This window comes from Centropristis striata, chromosome 23 (genome assembly GCF_030273125.1).
Source record: "Centropristis striata isolate RG_2023a ecotype Rhode Island chromosome 23, C.striata_1.0, whole genome shotgun sequence".
Classification (NCBI taxonomy): domain Eukaryota; kingdom Metazoa; phylum Chordata; class Actinopteri; order Perciformes; family Serranidae; genus Centropristis; species Centropristis striata.
Genome location: NC_081539.1, coordinates 21,310,363 through 21,329,256, shown reverse-complemented (window position 1 = coordinate 21,329,256; position 18,894 = coordinate 21,310,363). Strand labels below are relative to the sequence as shown.

General features: G+C 39.6%; 1 protein-coding gene across 1 annotated transcript in view; it reads left to right on the top strand.

Moving 5' to 3' along the window:
- The window catches only part of ctnnd2a (catenin (cadherin-associated protein), delta 2a), a 272,893-nt gene that overhangs the window by 249,335 nt on the left and 4,664 nt on the right, over positions 1 to 18,894 (top strand). Inside the window, 4 exon segments of the mRNA XM_059326789.1 lie at positions 1,164 to 1,248; positions 12,805 to 12,931; positions 17,808 to 17,939; positions 18,536 to 18,612. Coding sequence (XP_059182772.1) covers positions 1,164 to 1,248; positions 12,805 to 12,931; positions 17,808 to 17,939; positions 18,536 to 18,612 — 421 coding nt within the window.

Genomic DNA, 18,894 nt, shown 5'->3' with positions numbered 1-18,894 from the left:
AACTGCACCTTACTGCTCTGTGTCCATTCATCCACAAAAGACAGCTGGAGGAAGATGCAGCAGGAATATAACTCCTGTCACCATGGGAGACCAAGCAGGGTGTTCTGACCAGCTGCTATGGCAACTACCAGGTCAGGGGTTGCCATGACACCACAGTGTTATCAGACGGAGGTCAAACGTTCATTTATTGTTATGGAGAGAGACTCAGTCTATTTAGGGAACTGTGCTCAAGGGCACCATTACAGAGAGAGATGAGGCACTGGAAGACACCTTCGTACAGTAACTGCAAATTTCACAGTGAGCGTAGTTAGCTGCTAATGGCCTAAACATCTTAATTTTCTCAGGATAGGTACACTGAGGATAAATGTTCCTTATCAGCAATGCCATGCTACATTCACATAATTACACCCTTTCAGATAGGGAAAATGCCCCATTACAGCAGCACCATAGACATCCACTGTTTACCGACTTATTTGAAACTGTAGGTGCTGAAAAATATGATGAAAAGGTATCATTGGTTTATGATACTTTAAACAGTCAGTGCCAAAACACAGCAGCATACAAACATGATTTGGTAGTCCCAGCAATGCTCCCTCGGAATCAAAACCCTTGATGATGTTTAAGGTAGTGAAGTCAATCAATGACTTGTTTCACTAATTGATGTATTTTCTTCATATAACAGTGGAGATCAGCATATCTGTATTACACCATACTGTATTTCAATCTTTGAAAACTGTTCTTTTTACTGTGAGAAAAGAAAACCAAAGTTGAAGCCTGTTCTCGGGCAGGATTTTTGTTAATTTTGGTAGACACATGGAAAATGAGCATCCCTTCTGCTTGCCTCTGTAGCTATTAGAAGGGCAGGGCTTTTGAACCGACTCCTACTAGAGTCATTTTTCAGGGAAGTGGCAGGGACGGGACCATTAGCATGGCAGAGAGGGTCATTTCAGACTCATCTGGAAACTCTCAGTTTTTGTGCAAAGAAAATCATTCTCTGCTGAAATGAGCAATGGCCCCCTTAGTCTTGGAGCCATCACAAGTGCCACTGGTCTGAACACATCTTGTGCAGCTGGTAAAGACGGGGGATGAAACAACATAGCAACAGTATCCAAAGGAATGGGGTTCAGGAGAAATAACTCTCTCTTTTCTACATTTATCTCCAGACACTCAGCAAAGGTGGTAAAGGCAGCCTCTCAGGTCCTCAGCAGTATGTGGCAGTACAGAGACCTGCGCTCCCTCTACAAAAAGGTAGGATACAGTACAAACCATGTACCTATTTCATCTCACACTGTTTGTCTCCTGTTACCTGTCACTCTCTACAGCATACACTAATATTTATTGCACAGAGACCATTTTTGCATGTCACTTTCCTTACTGCCTATTGTCACATATATACACTACTCTAAATTACACATTAATATGCTCCTTACCAATGTCATGTACGGTCAAGTATGTCTACTGGCTGAAGTTATAAGATCTACAGTTGACGAAGAATTAATGTCTTCAATGTTATATATCATTACATAATGGATCATCACAATTTAATGTGTTGGGGAATTAGCTAATTTTTACACTATAAGGCTATCCTGTGGATATTAAATCAAAGTTGTGATGATAATTCCAACATAAAACTAAAACATTATTCCAAATCAGTGCAATTAAATCCATCTTCATATCTAGCTTCAAGCCTCATGCTGTCATTAAATTGACACCGTTCATTAATTAATTAGTGCTTTGCAAGTCTCATCTGATAAGGGGCTCTGATGTAGAGTCACTGATGTGTAATGTGAATAAATTGTAAAATAGTTGAAATAATATTACGTCTACATACACATTTGTTGTGAAAGAGCAAGAAAAGTAGCAAGCCTTGGCAAAAACAAGAGCTAAAATTGTCTGGGAGCTGCACCCCTGCTCGTTATATTATATTAGGTTTTTCTTTATAATTAAAAGAAGCAATTATTATATATGATTAAAAAAAAAAACTGTCTGGAGAAGAATTCTGTTAGCTGAGGCGCTAACAAGAAGATTCAGTTCTGAAACTGTTTAATAAAGCAATCAAAAAACACACCTGATACACTTTAAGTTATCATTTATGATAATGTGAATGGTAAGCCGCATTTTTTTTTTTTTTTGCATTTGGTCAGCAGAAGATTTTGGTTTGACCTTTGTGTTCTTGGAGCTGAAATGTCACTAGATGAATTATGCCTTGTCTTCCAGCCAGGACTAATCCTTGTCAGGATTTGCTGTTGTCTCGCAGACTCAGTGTGAAGCAGTGCTGCCTTAAGCGGCTGTTTAGCTTAGCTAATTCCATCCTGCAATCGACAGTTTAGCCAGACACTTCCAATGCTTGCCACAAGCAACCGTTATCAGTCAGCAGTTTTTGTAGTTTATGCTATTTATTTGAGGAAATATACAATAATACAATGAAACCATCTTTATCACCGTTGGATGCATTTATTATAACTCTGAAATCCTGCTTCTAGCGTCAGTGGGAACGGAACACAAACGTGTCCATATCACAGCTGTTCCCTGCAGGCTGATATATATGCAACTCATATAAAGTATTTGAAGTTATAGGGTATGTAAACCAATGAGTAGTTACATTAACAGAGTGCTGGTTCAGTTCCATGAGCCTTCAGGAGGTTAACACTGGATGTTCACCAGTGTAGCTAACTTCAAAGGAAAGATGAAGTGACAAAAGTAGATCTCCTTTAAACAACCTCACTGTTATCATATTTGTTTGGACAGTGAACACTGTAGTCTGTGTGGTTTATGATACTATGTGTAACAACTGTGTTATTATTATTATTATTATTATTATTATTAATTATAATAATAATGATAATAACAATAATAATGTAATAATAATTGTGGCCGCCTTTCTAAACACTCAAGGACACAGTATGATATATTATTGTTAAAACAAGCAAATACAAACAAGCAATTAAAAAGAATATATATATATATATATATATATATATATATATATATATATATTGAATGAAACAAAAACATTGTTAAGTGGGCTAGGTCAGTCTGAACAGCTGAATTTTGAGGGAGGCTTTGAAGGTGGAGAGAGACTCTATGCTGCGGATGAAAAGTGGGAGAGAGTTCCAGAGGTGCACGGCAGAGTGTGTTGCGTGTGTGTGCATGTGTGTGTGTTAGCAGTGTTGGAAGAGTTACTTTTAAAATGTATTTCACTTCAGATTACTTAATATATGCCCGAAAATGACATTTGTTATGTATTCCTTTAAATTACTCAAATTCAGTAACATATTCTAAATACTTTGGAATTTAATTCTGAAATACATCAAAATCATCTTTCTAAGCCAAATTGTCTGGAACATATATTTAATGCCAAAAACACACTACTGGCTGTATCATGGTGAGTCTCTTCTGCTATTGTTTTTGCAGAAGAAAAATTAGAAGAGCACTCTGCCAACAGTGCCTTGTAGTGTTAACAAAAGTGAAAAATAATTTGTGTATCAGCCTCATAATTTAGATCTACTCCAAAATTGTAATGGGGTTATCTTTGGCCCATGCTACACCCTTTCTATTTAAAAATATGTAATACGGTTACAATTATTTCATTACTCCCCAACCCTGTGTGTGAGTGTGTGTGCTTTTGCTTTGAGGTCAGTCATAACAACACAAACAGAAGAATAATGGAGTTCTGCTGGGCACCATCACAGCTGAGCAATAGTCTTTACAGAGGCACGGCACAAGAATCAATAACTTTGTGTTGGTCTCTAGCCTACTGGGGATTTTTTTTTTCACCACATACACACACACAAGCTAACAGTTGATGCTAATAGTCATTTAGCCCATCATGAAGACTGAATTGTGTTAATGCTGCTGGCTACAAGGAACTGCAGCTCATTAATACAGGAGCTAACTTGTAGCTCACAAAGCAAAAAGTGTTTACGGTGTAGAGAAATGATGAGGTGAGTGTGTGTGTGTGTGTGTGTGTGTGTGTGTGTGTGTGTGTTACTCCCACTCACTCTTTTATCTCTCTCTTTCTCTCTCTCACTCACACATACACTGATAAAACCCACTTACTCTTTTGTTTCTTTTCAAATGACAAATAACCACACACACCTGCAGCTTGATTAAAAGTAATGACAGATGTCCTGTTCCTTTCACTTGTCAGCAGTGAGTGTTGTTGAGTGAATATCTGCCACCAAGGTTATCTGCCATTCAGCGCACCCAAACTTTAGAGGCGTAATCAACGCGTTTCAGTGAGATATGTAGAAATATTAAGTAACACATTCCACGGAGGTGTCCTTGGCTTTGAAAGTGTTCATCTTTATGTGGAGAGAAAAAAAGAAGAATGGAGATGATTTATTGATGTATCTGAGATGAATGTTTGTGTGAACAATTGTATATGTACTGTAGAATCTAGTGCTATTCAAGCAACAGCCCTGCGACACCTTTGTGATGCTTATAATGAGAAGTTGTAGTTGACTGCCTTGTGCAGCCCTAGTTTGTGGAAGTGTTGCATACCATTGCATTATGCTGTAAAGCGAAGTGTCTCTTTTATTTATTCAGTTTTGGGGGAAAATATTTATATTATTCAGTTCTGTCCCATATTCAGCTCCTAATGTGAAATCTCTGTCGGAAGACATTCACCAGAACGCCAAGAGAGATTATTTGAGGACTTCAGCATGATTCACTTCAACAAGTCATTTCATCTTGTGTTATTTTCCTCAGATGATAAACTGCAGGATTCCCAACTTGAATTTCAAGTACCTGCACTTCAGTTTTCAAAGATGTTGTCAAACCTCTTTTAAAAAAGGAACCTGAAACAACAAGAGCAGGCTGTCATTCTTTAAACTAACGAAACATAGAAAAGAAAAAATCTTTTAATGTATTAATGCATTCAAAACAAGTCAAAAATGTTTGTTCCACCTGTTTTTAGAGACAAGTAATCCTAGAATGATTTTGTAGTGGGCTCCCTGTCCGAGTCCAAGACTTTCTGACTGTTGCTGCAGTCACTTCAGGACATGCCGCCCCATGGCATCAGCGCGTTCTCGCCTCATCCTGACGACTGAGTCCCTCTCCTCATTCGTCATCCTCTCATCCCCAATATTACACTGAACACTATCCCCATGTGGCCCCTTGGAGCCTCATCTGCTTCACACTTCTCTAATCATTGCCACTGGATAGCATTACACTCGACTGGATTGCATAGCACTCCAGTGATCGGACATGAAGGACATTGGCGGCAGCCAGGCCAGACAAAGGTTGCTATATTTTCTTTATTTTTTTACTTTGCCTCAAGGGGCCTTTTTTCTGCCAGACTGGGAGTTAATAAAGTCAGATATTAAATGGAGGAAAGGAATTGCTTAAGATTGATGGCAGCTCATTTTCAAACAACAAGATTTGTTTTGCATCTGTCTCATTTGGTCCGATATGGTGTAAACATTAATTTAATGGGGGAAAAAAGAAAGATGACTGAAAAACAAGACTTTTCCGATCCACAAAAAAAGCATCCATCATCCTTAAATTGAAACTAGAGATATCATCTGCAGTCTGTCCTGTTGTTACAGCCCAGTTTCATCCACCGTAATCTGAATGATCAAGATCTTAAAATGCAGTTAAAATGTTGCTGTTATTTAGAGCAACTGTTATTAAATGCAGCACAAACAATTTAAGTTCTCAAACTTTTTTGACACTCTCTAAGCAGTTCAGTTACTTAAGCTGCTGCATTATGCTATATGCAGTCGCTCCAAAAATGACTTTGAAAGACTGATAGATGCCATACCTTACTATTTACTTCCTAAATTGCATGAACACAGCCTGGTTAGTGACAACCAGCCTAATTTTATAACTGTGGAAATTGTTGCGTTAGAGGATCCACACTTTGACTTTATCACCCAAGTCCAGAGCTCGCAATAAGTGACTTTCCTGCTAGTATCCCTGCATGACGTATTAGGTCACGGGTGTTAGGTGCAGCAAAAATCCTGTTAGCCTCCAATCCAAACATGGATTAGCATACAATTTAGACGAGAGTGGAGTTGGACGTCTCTGCAAAATGTTTGTGTGCAGAAGCAAAGGGGAAGAAAAGAGAGAGCAGGAAGAGGGAGGTGAGGAAAGCAAGTGAGGTGAATTCTTGAATTTTTTTTGCAGGTTGAAAATAAGCAGGCTTGAGTTACGTGCGTGTAGTTTTGGAAAGAGGAGAAAAGTGTTGGGTCAATAATGAGTCAGTTTGAGCTGTGTTGGCAAAGAGTTGTTTGCTTTGAAGTCTTGAAGTAATGAGAGCATTTTCAAACATACTTTCTAACTGTGTAGAAGTTATGGGCGTGGGTACACGTGCATGTTTGTTTCCGTGTCTGTGTGTGTGCCTGTGTGAAAATGTGTGTTTTTGTCAAACTGCAGTAAGAAGAGTTAATCACTTCCTACAGCAGTGCCATGGGAGCAGTCTGGGCTGAGAGAGGGGGAGAAAGAAAAGAGAATTGCAACAGAATAGGGGGCTGGGCTGCCCAACAGTTTTTGAAAAGTACTATAATGAAAAAGTTGAGGGCGCATAAATAAACAGTAATTTGGTATGAAAATAGAATGTGAGATGACTTGAAAGATCAGTGGTGCAGCAGTCATTAATAAACCAAAGCCAAAATCTGTTTGTAGCAACACTAGCACTGACTTTAGGATAAATCATGTATAATAGTCTCTAGAGTGCAGTAAAACTCTACTTTTACCCAAGTTTCTTTGGATTATTTGACAGGATGTGTCCTCATTCAGTGTGTCTTTGTCTGTGCGTGTGCGTAGTGTTTCATCTTCAGCTCCAAGGAGGGAGGCCGCAGGTCATCTTTTAAGTAAACAACAAATGTGCAGTACTGTTCAACAGGGGATTTCTAGATAAAACAAGGACTTGAAACACGGTCACTTTGTAAATAAACCTATTCTTAATAGGACCAGTAGGACCAAATTCTCTTTTTCACTTACACAAACATTGTGTTCTCTCTCTCACTCACACACATGATCTAAACACGCAGTTTCATACCGTATATTATATTCATTTAAACACTGTCACATCCCTGTTCAGTGCTGGTTTGTGTCGGGCTGCCGTGCCTCATTTCTTGATAAATGATCCAGCTCGGGGACTTAATCAGACACCCTCTTTTTTTCTCTCTCTCTCTCTCTGTCTCATGCACACACGCATGCACACATGTGATCCTCATATCACACACGTAACATAAGACACAAATCACCAAAACAGATACACACATGTATGACAGATGGGGTTCAGGGTCAGAGATATGCTGTGCTTGTCACACGTGTGACAGATTTACAATATGTTCCAGGATGGTGTAATTCAGTACGTTGGTGTGTTTGTATGATATGAGTGAGTGAGACATTTGTGTGTGTGTGTGTGTGTGTGTGTGTGCGTGTGAGAGAGAGAGAGAGAGAGAGAGAGAGGTCACTAATTGCACAGCCTAGCCCTTTGCACGATTGCTGCACACAAAATGCTCAGGATGGTCCTGTAAGTAAGATGAATAATTTTGAAGGAAAGTGAGATCTAGTTTGTTACTGACAAAGCTAGTAAAGTTGTAAAGTAAAGTATGATCATCTGATTGAAATGAGACAGATGTTACTCAGTAGGTGCGCCAAGTGTCTTTTAAGCATTACTCTGCATTTTTTCTAATGGCCAGCAGGGGGCGACTCCACTGGTTGTACAAAGAAATCAGATAAAAATTAGAAAATTACCCCACTTGTAATTTGATTTATTACCAAACATTTTCCTAATGAGTTTAAGAGCTTAAGTGCTAGTCTTCTTCAAGACAGCGTGATGTAACTTTTATAGATCATGGTCCCATTTAGAGTAAAATTGATGCACACAATTAAAGCACACTGTGATTTAAGGCGTGGCTACCTTGTGGATGCTACCACAGTGTGTTTTTAGTTCATCAATGTTATTTTTAATATTTTGGTTGCCTTGAATTATCGTGTTTAGGTAGAGTAAGCTGTTGGATAGTTTGATGGCTAACTAGCAATATTCAGATCCCTTACGTAAGTAAAAGTACAAATAACACACTATTAAATTATTCCACTACAAATAAAAGTTCTGTATTCAAAACTTACTTAGTAAAAGTACAAAAGTTCCAGTATCAAAATGTACTTAAAGTATAAAGAGTAAAAGTACTCATTATGCAGAATGGAGTGTAGTGGAGTAGAAGTATAAAGTTACATAAAATGGAAATACTCAAGTAAAGTACAAGTACCTTAACATTGTTCTTAATACAGTACTTTAATGTCCACCACTGCTAACTAGCTAGCGCTAGCATTAGCAAAATACTCATATTACTCAGAGAACCGTGGTTATGTAAATAACCTAAAGTTCTCCTCCAGCTTCAATCGCCCCCCCTCCCCCCTCCAAGTTCTACTGATTAAAAAAAAAAAAAAAAGATAGCGACGACCAAAATGCCTGAGGCTTCAAAACCATAGCACACAAACCAGTTGGTGACATTCAAGACTAAATCCACCTCTTTTATACATTCTATGCTCATAAAAAATACTTTAAAGTATTAGCTTGTCTTAGCGTTTTTGACAGAAGCTCAAACTGTGTTTTCAGAGATTTGTTACAAGACTAAAATGATGAGCTGTTGTTCGTATAGGCAGCTAAAATGAATCCATCATTCGCTGCCACACAGTGCAAACAGGAAAAGTCACTGAGAAAGAGATGAAAAACTTCAGTCGACATCAAACCAACCTCAGGCCTCAGAAGCTGCCTCTGTGTTTAGCCTGTTTTCCCTCAGATGTTCACCTGTGTTAGACAGTGAGAGACAGAGAGAGAGGAGATGAGGCTGTGTGGAGATAGCCTGTCTCAGAGAAGAGGCTAACAACAGTATTTTGGAAAGACTGGGAGGTAGAGCTGCAGCACAATCTTACAGTATAGTGTGCAATTTTACAATAAGTGCAACAGTAGAGTAAAGGTCAAGTCCTAAATCAGCAGAACCACAGGCAACAAAAATATAGAATGCAAAGGTCAGAGACACATTATCCCTGTGAGGATAGATGGATCACGTGTGTGTGAAGCTCTCGCTACTGTAAATCTGAAAATCTGAGTGTGAAATGAGTGAGAGAGAGAGAGAAATGGATTGAAGGGCTGAAAAAATGACAATGTGCCGTGGTGGCCGAGGCCCAGAGGGGAGCTACCACTCATCATGTGTAACCTTTTACAATTTTGCCATAATTGCTGTCTGGCATGAGTGCCGCCAGACACACACACGCACACACCTCATTTGTTGGGGCAGTAATCGCTTTTTACCTCGCAGTCCCACGACCTTCAACTCACCATTCAGTGATGGTGAGAGCAACAGGCAAAATGGTTGCCAGGCAACCCATTCTCCTTTTTTTCCTGTCATTGTTACAGTAGGGGCTGAAAGGGCTGTTAGGGAGAGTGTGGAGGAGAAAGAGGAGGTGGGTGAAGAGAAGGAAAAGAAGGTAAGATGAGGTAAATAGGTGAGAATCAGAGAGACCAGGCACTCCAGATGTGCAGGGACATATTGTATAGTCTTACAAGGTAAGGTTTCACAGTACACACTGATACTGAAAAAGCATTGCACCTTGGAAAGGATGCAAAATGATGTGAAAATCTAGCTGCCGTCTGATTTGGTCCCATATGAAATTTTGATGTTGATTTAATATTTATTGAACCTATTAAACTTCACTGACTGGCTGATGGGCCAGACATCACAAATGAATGCTGTGCAACAAATCACCGGGCTTCATGCAACAACATTCTCTTAAATCTTTCTCATATATTTGCTCTTAGTTTTTTGATGCAACAAATGTTATTAACCATCCAACAACAGTTGTGCTGTGTGCATATATACTCGTAAAATCAATGTCATTTTAAATCAACTTAATCAAAGTTAACATGATCTTCTAGACCATACAAAAACATTTTAATAAACTATATCCAAACAACACAGTTATGATAATCGAATATATTATCTATAATTTGTAATAGTCTAAATTTTCGTTTTTTTATGTTCCTGTTTTTTATGCTTCGTGGCCTTTGACAAACAATTTGTGGACTATGAAAACAAGATGTATTGTTGTTTTATTTTGGTAGGCTTTAAAATAAAAGTGGTGAATCTGAGAAATTGAAACCAATGAGTACAAACACAACAAGAACAAATCGTGGAAACAAACAAAAATAAGAAGACATTTATGTGTAAATTGCTACATGCATGAAACCCATTATTCAAACCACCAGAATATTAAATTCTAGTCGATTACCCAGTGATACCAAGTTTGTCGTGCTGAATTATGGGGAATTATGGGTTTGACTATTTCACACTGTAAACATCATAAAATCAATGAAGATCTGGAACAAGCTGATACAGAATTTGCAGTATACTGGCAGGCAGAGTGGAATATAATATTTTTTAACTACTTAAGAGGAAAGGAAGGAAAGAAACTGAAAGTTCATTAATTTATGTGGAGAGGTAATAAGTGTGAAATGTATGCCACTGACAGCCTTTTTAATACATTTTTATATATTCTCTTCTATACACTCCTCTGATTATGATCATTCTGGTGAATTCAATTATTGTAAAGTTAAACTATTCCCCATTTTGCTTGGGGGGGGCTTGAGGGTACCCTGTGGATCATTCCTAGACCCCATTTATGAGGCGCATTTGTAGAGAGCAGACTGCACACATCACTCTGCAAAATACATGCATCGTTCAATATTCAGTGACTGTGTTCATTTGAGCAGCATGACAGTTTGACAGTGTCCAATTGCACATCGGCCCAGTGTTCCATAAGGAGGTTACATGGTTTATAATGAGATGTGTTTGAGGGGAAAAGGAGAAAGAGAATGTAAAACAAGGTTGAGTGAGAGGGCCGAAGGAGTGGTGGATAAATAGATGAAGTGGAAAGGAGGGAGGGTTGCATACTTGAAGTGAGTCACCTTTGAACTACTGTGTGTCAGAGGAACCAGATTCTATTAGTCCTCTGTGCTGTGCCAGGAAATAGGAGTCAGGGGAGGACATGGGACTGTGCTCAGTCCAGCCTACTCCTCTCTCTCTTTCTGGCTGTCTCTCTGCCTCCCCATCTGCACCTCTCCCTCTCGTTACCTCCACCCTCCTCTTGCTATCTTTGCTCTCCTGTCATTACTCTCCCTCCATCTCCGTCCTCCCCCTTGCTCTCATTACTTTCTGTCATCTTTTGTCTTTCTCAGCTTCTACCCTGTCTTTCCCTCCTCCCCCTCATTCTGCCTCATCTCCTCCATCTCTCCGTCCCCTCCATCTCCTCCTCTCTAGTCTGACTGTACTGAAGTGATTCACCTCTCCCTATGTACTGTGACCGCAGTCACCACAGTCCAGCCAGCTTACCCGCTGCTGGGCCGAGGGACCCCAGTCAGTAAACGTCTGATGGAACATGTCTGCATTATCTTTTATCATGTGCTTGTGCTTTGCTTTCAGAGGTACCCAATTATCTTAATGCTAAATTGAATTTGGTTCCAGCTCTGTGATTGTTGTTGACTCTCATAATCCATTTTTATGAAAAGGGCTTTGCTCCAGTCACTGCTAAACTAATGCAGATACAAAGTCATTGGTTTGGCAGTCATTACGCTGGTGGAGTTGTTAGTTGTATTCATTTTTTTTCTAAGGACAGTGGGATATTCACTAAGCTAGGGCTTGATGCAATAGTGTTCATTTGTGCTGTGTGTACGGTAGTATGTGCATGTGTAGGTGTCATGTGTTTGTCAGTGTCCTTTAGTGCCCAGAATGCATTTTTGACTCCCCTACCAATGGTTGGTAAAAAAAAAATTTGTGAATGGAATGTGCAGACATATGACGCACAACTGCTTTTTGTAACTGACAAACCAAGGACAGAAGCTTTTCCTCCAAAGTCCATTGTTGCTTTGTAGCCGCTAAATTCCCAACAAGTTATTCGGAATTTCATATGAACAAAAATGTGAGTGTGTCATAGTGTTGCTGTTTTATTATAATAATACGCAGCTACCAATTGTGCCAAAAACTCTGACCTTTAATAGTTATTTCATGTTTTTGATGGTGCAGCATGGGTGCATGGAAGGCTTTATCGCAAAACCTGTACACTATGAATATAGTTCTGTGATTCATCAGTACTGAGGCTGTGTTGGAGCCATTGTGCTACTTCCTCCTGCACACTCACTGTGAAAAAAAACTGCTGTCCTTGAGATTGTTTGAAATAGTTTGTATTTATTTTTGTCCATTGTAAGTTACAAAACTGGTCATCTGTTCATGACTGTTTCAAAGTAAAGGGTTGATGGATTATTTATCCATTTAATATATTATATTTTGTTTTGAATAAACCTCAACTAATAGGGTGTTGAGATAACAGATTAAGTAATTAAAGCATAAACATAATTCTTGCCATATAATAAGTCACATTTCTAGTAAAAAAAAAAAAATACAGATGCCAGTAACGTTTTACTTTGAAATATCTAAAGGGGAAGTGACTATGTGACTGTAGACTCCTTTTGTACACTTATTCAGTTCGCCCAGAAAGTTGGAGTAATTTTGTTTTTGAGACACAATTGATGATTAACAAATCAATCAATTGTATTAATCAATTGATTGATTAATACAATTTTGAGAATATATACACTTTATCTGTCAAGAATAAATCACATTATCACATGGAAAGGTAAAAAAAACATATTTTATTCCAACCATGTACATAATAGATTGATTATAACGTATAATGGTCAATATTTTTTACTCTAAAAAAACACTTCAGCAACTGAATATTGTATTTTGTGTTTATTCACTAACTTAATCTTGGTTTTGTGTGTTCGTTTTGCAGGATGGTTACTCCCAGTATCACTTTGTGGGCTCTGCGTCAACAATAGAGAGAGACAGACAGAGGCCCTACTCCTCCTCACGAACTCCCTCCGTCTCCCCTGTCAGGACGTCCCCAAATAACCGCTCTGGTGAGGAACATATATATACAAGAGAGAGATTGTGTGTGTGTGTGTGTGTGTGTGAGAGAGAGAGAGAGAGAGAGAGAGAGAGAGAGAGAAACAACAACTTTAAGTCAAAAGCCATCCAACTAGAATAGTTTTGCAAAGTGAGATTCCTCTCCAGTGGACTTTAACTCAAATTTAGAGCTCAGATTGAAATTGGTCTAATTTTGGGTTTGTATAATCTCATATAGCCAGACACCACGCTCGACAAGATCACTGGGGTCTTGAGAAGTTCAGGTGCAAGAGATAGTTTAAAAAAGGGCAGAGACATCGTGGACTGGTTTCACCCCGAAACTTAGAAGGAAAGGAGACCAGAGCTCTTTCTACTCCAACAAAAATCTATATAACGGCAGTTTCCATGGCAGTTGTTTTCTCACAGCCAGTCAGCTGCCTGCCTCAGGGTTTTAAGGTTATTGCTATTGACAAGGTTCAGGACTTTCGGTTGCACGCAAAGGAGAATAGGAGAATAAGGTTAGTTTAGGCAAAAGAGGAAAAGGTTTTATTTTATCGCATGTTCTCTTTTGATTTAGTTTCAGTTGTCATTTTTGGTAAATGTTGCATTTTAGGTATTAAAGCAATATGAGTTATTTATACCAGTCTGTGTGCCAACAGACAATTAGCTTACATAATTTAATTAAATTTTTTCAATGAATACTTTGTATGAGGTTTACAGTGGCAAGAAAAACAGGAAATTACCTAGTTGTCTGCATTAATTTATCATAACATGTGATCTGATCTGCATCTATGTCCCAAGTATAGACAAACACAATGTGCTTGACCCGATACCACACAAACAGTTGTCATATTTAATGTTTTTATTGAACACAACCATTCATAGTGCTGGTGGAAAAAGTAAGTTAACCCTAAAGCTAATGACTCCAACAAGAGCTAATTGGAGTCAAAAGTAAGCAAACCTAGAGTCTAATCAAAGAAACAAGACTTGAGTGAGGTGTAGAGCTACTTTGACTTATAAAAAACACTCAAACTTTTGCTATTTTGCATCTGCTTAGGTGAACCATGCCTCGCAAAAAAGATATCTCCGAAGACCTATAATCAAGAATTGTTGATTTGCATAAGACTGGAAGGGTAACATAGTAATCACAAGGACTTTAGGTATTCACTAGTCCACAGTTCGACAAGTTGTCCACAAATGGAGACAATTTAGTCTGTGGCTACTCTCCCTAGAAGTGGGCACCCAGAACCCTAGAGTAACAGCTAAAGACTTGGAACTGGTTAAAATCTCACAAGTTCACGAGTCTAACATATGCAAAAGATTGAACAGGCATAGTTTCTATTATAGGACACCATGATGGAAGCCGCTGCTTTCTCAAAAAAACATATCTGGATGCCTGAAGTTTGCCAAAGAGCTCATGGCACTCCACAACACTACTGATGAAACTAAGGTTATACATGGATGTGGGACATGAGTTCAACCAGAAAGTTTAGGTCACACATGGATTGTAATGAGCTATAATTTAGCCATTAGCCAGTAGCATCAACATTTACCAGGCGATCAGTCTTTACATCATGATTAAATAGCTGCTAGCGTCAGAGCTCACCTCCCTAAGGCTTTCATGCTGCAAAGTATGATTAGCGTTAGCCTTTAGCATGAGCCCATTGGCCTTCATGCTTAGCAAAGGGCGCATTAGCATTAGCTGTTAGCATCCGTAGTAGAAGAGCCTTTAGCTGTGCTTTCTCCACACCGGGCTTAGCAAGCTGATGAGGCAGAAAAGTACTTTTCCTTCCTCCCGGCTTAGAAAGGTCTTCAAGGACCCAGCTAACAGAGAGAGAGACGAAGGGAGGGAGAGAGGGGGAGAAAAAGAGCATATTTCTGTTCTGTGTGTGTGTGTGTGTGTGTGTGTGTGTGTGTGTGTGTGTGTGTGTGTGCGCAGAGACAGAGAAAGAGGGAGGGATGAGATAAACAGAGAGGGAGATAAAGAGAAAAAGCAAGGAGGCAAGAAGAATTAGGGATTGAGGGATGGTTAATGCAGTGAGGAGGAAGTGAAGGATGAGGATTTGACTTTGGCCAGCGAGATTGAAAATAAGGAGTTTTGAGATCATAGTACGTAGAGACATTTGTGGATGTCTGTAGTACAGTGGAGGAGGTACGGAGAAATGGCTGGAATTGACTCACATCTTCTTCCCTGCTCCTCCCCCTTTGCCTTTCCAGTCTCCCTCCTTTTCTCGTTCACTCGTTTCATTCTTCTTCTTCTCCTCCTCCTCCTCCTCTTTGCAGTAATCCTACTTTCTTCTCACCTCTCCCTCTGATCTCTCACTCTTTACAGGCTGCCTCAATGCACGCACACACACACACACACACACACACACACACACACACTCTCACACACACACACTCTCACACATACACACACACCCACATGCATCTGTATATCCTCTCTGCATACGCTCCAGACTGCAATCCGGCCCCTTAGAGATGGATCAAAGCAGAAGGAGTAATGATGGCATGCAGGCACACTGGGAGGGGAGGAGTGAACGAGTTAGTGTGAGGAGAGAGTGTTAAAACTGCGAAAGAGATAGAGAGGAGTAGGGAAGGTTGCAGGCTGTGAGGATGACAGAGAGACAGAGGAAGAAACAAAGGAGGAGAGAGACCTTTGCATCCATCATGGCCCCCCACAGGGTCCTGCTGTGTTTTGCGCTGATAGAACGAGTCTCCCAGCCTCTTATATCCAGCAGTTACAAGCTAGGTCCCAACAGTAACCGTAGCCAGTAGTGATGGCCCTGTCTCTGGGGTCTGTGCCTGTTTTTAGCATCCACCTTAATAGAATCTGCTGCAGAGTTGACAAGTGCTAAAAAATAAATATCAAAAGTGTCTAAACATTATAAAAGCTCCTTTCCCCTGCTTATCTTGCCTTACTAAATGCTTGTATGTACATTTCTTTATAGATATTTTTGCATGTGCATTATACAATATCTTTGTAAAATGTAGAAAAAAAGTCAGGGAACGGATAAGAGGTTCGAATGCCCCTTTGCTTTTAATGTCAAATATTGAAATGTTGGATTTAAAAAGTTAAGCATTGAAATAGATAAAGTGAGATTCTAAGGCACTCCAAAAAATCACTTTAAAAGCCTTTATTCTATCTGGCTAGGCACATTTGTTAAGTGTTTGGCCCTGGTGCTATTATCTGGGTATAGAAGAACAGCCAAAGAGAACAAAGGGTTTTTTATACAGATTTTTGGCATGCCTTACATCTCTTTTTTGTCCGGAAACGTGGGAAATGTTTCTGCTTGCGCAACTAAGAGTGCTCTCCATTAACTGTGTATAATGGGTATTCACACATATTGAGCAGAAATGCACGTGTTTCTCTCCAGTACAGTCCTACAGTCAGCTGCAATTCTAAAAGTTAGGTTGAATGGGTCTGAAACGCTTATGCATAGAACGTCCTTCACACCTAAGAGTATAGATTTTATATGCTGTGTATACTGGATGCGTGGTGGGTAGTTGCAGGAACGTCGAGCTAAGCAGGCTGAAGGGGCTGATACACAGGTAGGCAGGATTCTGGCAATTCAAGGTGTCAAGATAACAGGGACTGAGTAAGCATTTTAAGTATGCTATAAGGGGATTACATTGGGACATGCTGTGTGTGTGTGTGTGTGTGTGTGTGTGTGTGTGTGTGTGTGTGTGTGTGAGAGAGAGAGGGAAAGAGGGGAGAAGACATTGTATGTGCAGTATGTGTGTCCGCGCCTGTGCATGTATGGGTGCATGCAGACATGTGTTTGCTGATGCATTCACGTGTGTAAAAAATAGTCTAAAGTAGCCTTGAGAAAATGACAGACATAGAAAATTGTGAGGTTTGAGCTGTACTTTTAAGCTAATGGAACAGAAGTGGATATAGCAACATAAGCCAACGACAGAGGACACATCTCTCATCAGGTGTAACTCAGCTTGTTGGGATTGAGAGTTGCTCGTTAGCAAACAAGCAAAGAAATCAAACTGGAACTTAACATAGAAATCAGGCATAAACATCAACAATTCCACTATCATCATGTTTTGTATGAAAAAAACACACAATCTATTGAAAAGAGAGCATCTGTGTCCAAATTACTGCCCCCCCCCCCAGGCGCAGTAAAAAGTGTGTAAAAAAGGATGGGTTAAATGCAGAGGTTGAGTTTCCCCATTGTGGGATTAATAAAGTAATCTTCTTCTATCTGGAACTTGGTGGGTGGTGTTGATGACAGAGTACTTGAGCTCATTTGATAGGGCAAAAATGGATGGGAACCACTCCTGTAAACTGTGCTCCATATTTATACGTAAAGATCTGTCAGGTAAAGAAAAAACTTGACTATTTAAATTGCAGCCCGAGAGCTCCATCTTTTGCAGGATTTGGGTTGTGTTACCAGTCATGACATTGTGGGTTCAGTTGTGTTCGGTGCCAAGAGCAAAGTTGAGTTGACTGCTGCTCAATATGTTTTCCAGCTGTTAATGTGGAACTCACCAGCTTCAGATCTGGATTTTCCATCTAAAACACATAAAGGAAAAAGAAAATGAATACATTGTCTGGATTTATTTAAATTTCATATTCAAATAATGTGTCCGAAAACTGGTGTATGTGTGTAAGTGTGTGTGTGTGTGTGTGTGGTTGTGAATTCCCAGAAGTCCTTTAACATGCAGGAGGTGACCCTTTATGCTGACAAGCTAAATGATGAATAATGACTGTGCACCTTGAAAGACCAACACACACACACACACACACACACTCACAAAATAATGAGCAATAAACCCTGAACAGCATGTACCTTCACACTTTGTGTGCTTACACTATATTTGTGTGTTTGTGTGTGTGTGTGTGTGTGTGTGTGTGTGTGTGTGTGTGTGCGTGTGCAGCGAGCGCTCCAGCCTCCCCCAGAGAGATGATGAGTCTGAAGGAACGCAAGATGGACTACGATTCCACGGCAACCAACGCTGGTTTCCATAGCAACAAAGGAGAGCACACATCCCGGAAAGACGGCATGGCAGGTGCGTGTGTGTGTGTGTGATGGAGAGACCGAGAAAATTAAATGATTCTATTTTATCCCCCTCTTTATCTTTCTTTTTCTTCGATTTTCATTTTCTCTCGCTTTCTCCCCTTATGTTTTCTTTTCTGACCTCACACTTTTTTTCATCTCTTACTCGCGCACTTTTTTCTCTCTATTTTGGCCAGTCTTTTTTTCCAGTATTTTTCTGTCTCTGCCTTCTCACTATCTCTGCTCTGTCTGTTTGTTTCTCTTTCTTCCTCTCTCTCTTCCATTGTCTCTCTTTCCATCTGTTGGTCTCTTTTTGGTTCTTTCACTCTCTATTCTTTTTTTGTCTTTCTCTCACAATGTTTTCATGGGGTCATGAGGGACAGACTAATTGCCAGACTTTTAGACAAACTGCAGGAAGATTTGGGCTCTAATTAGCTGATTTTTGACTGAGCCAATTGTGGAGTTTCCCACGATGTTGTTGGTCTTTGAATTATTATTATTATTATTATTATTACAATATTTGCAGAAGTTTTGATGCTATGTATCTTTATCATTAATTCACATAAATGTGTTGTCTTTGTTTTCTTTTTCTATCTTCCATTCATCCAGTTCAAGTATCCTGTGGGACGTCTACGTTGTTCCGTAACTCCTACCTAACCACCAGTGATGACATCAAGCAAAACCAGGTGAGTAATAGGTCTTTATAAATTAATAAAATAAATATAATATAGTCATATTCCAGCACAGCAGATTTTAGCAGTGCATGCATGACATCAGGGGCTCTCATAAATTGACATATGCTGTCATGACAAGGTGTTTATTAAGAGAGATAGCAGCAGGATGGAAGAGGCCACACACACACACATACACAAGCAGAAAAGGTGTCCTACTGTGATAAGACACACACTGGCAGAGTGTGCAATGAAGACACACCCTCAGCTCAGGCAGCATCAAACAACTGCAACCTG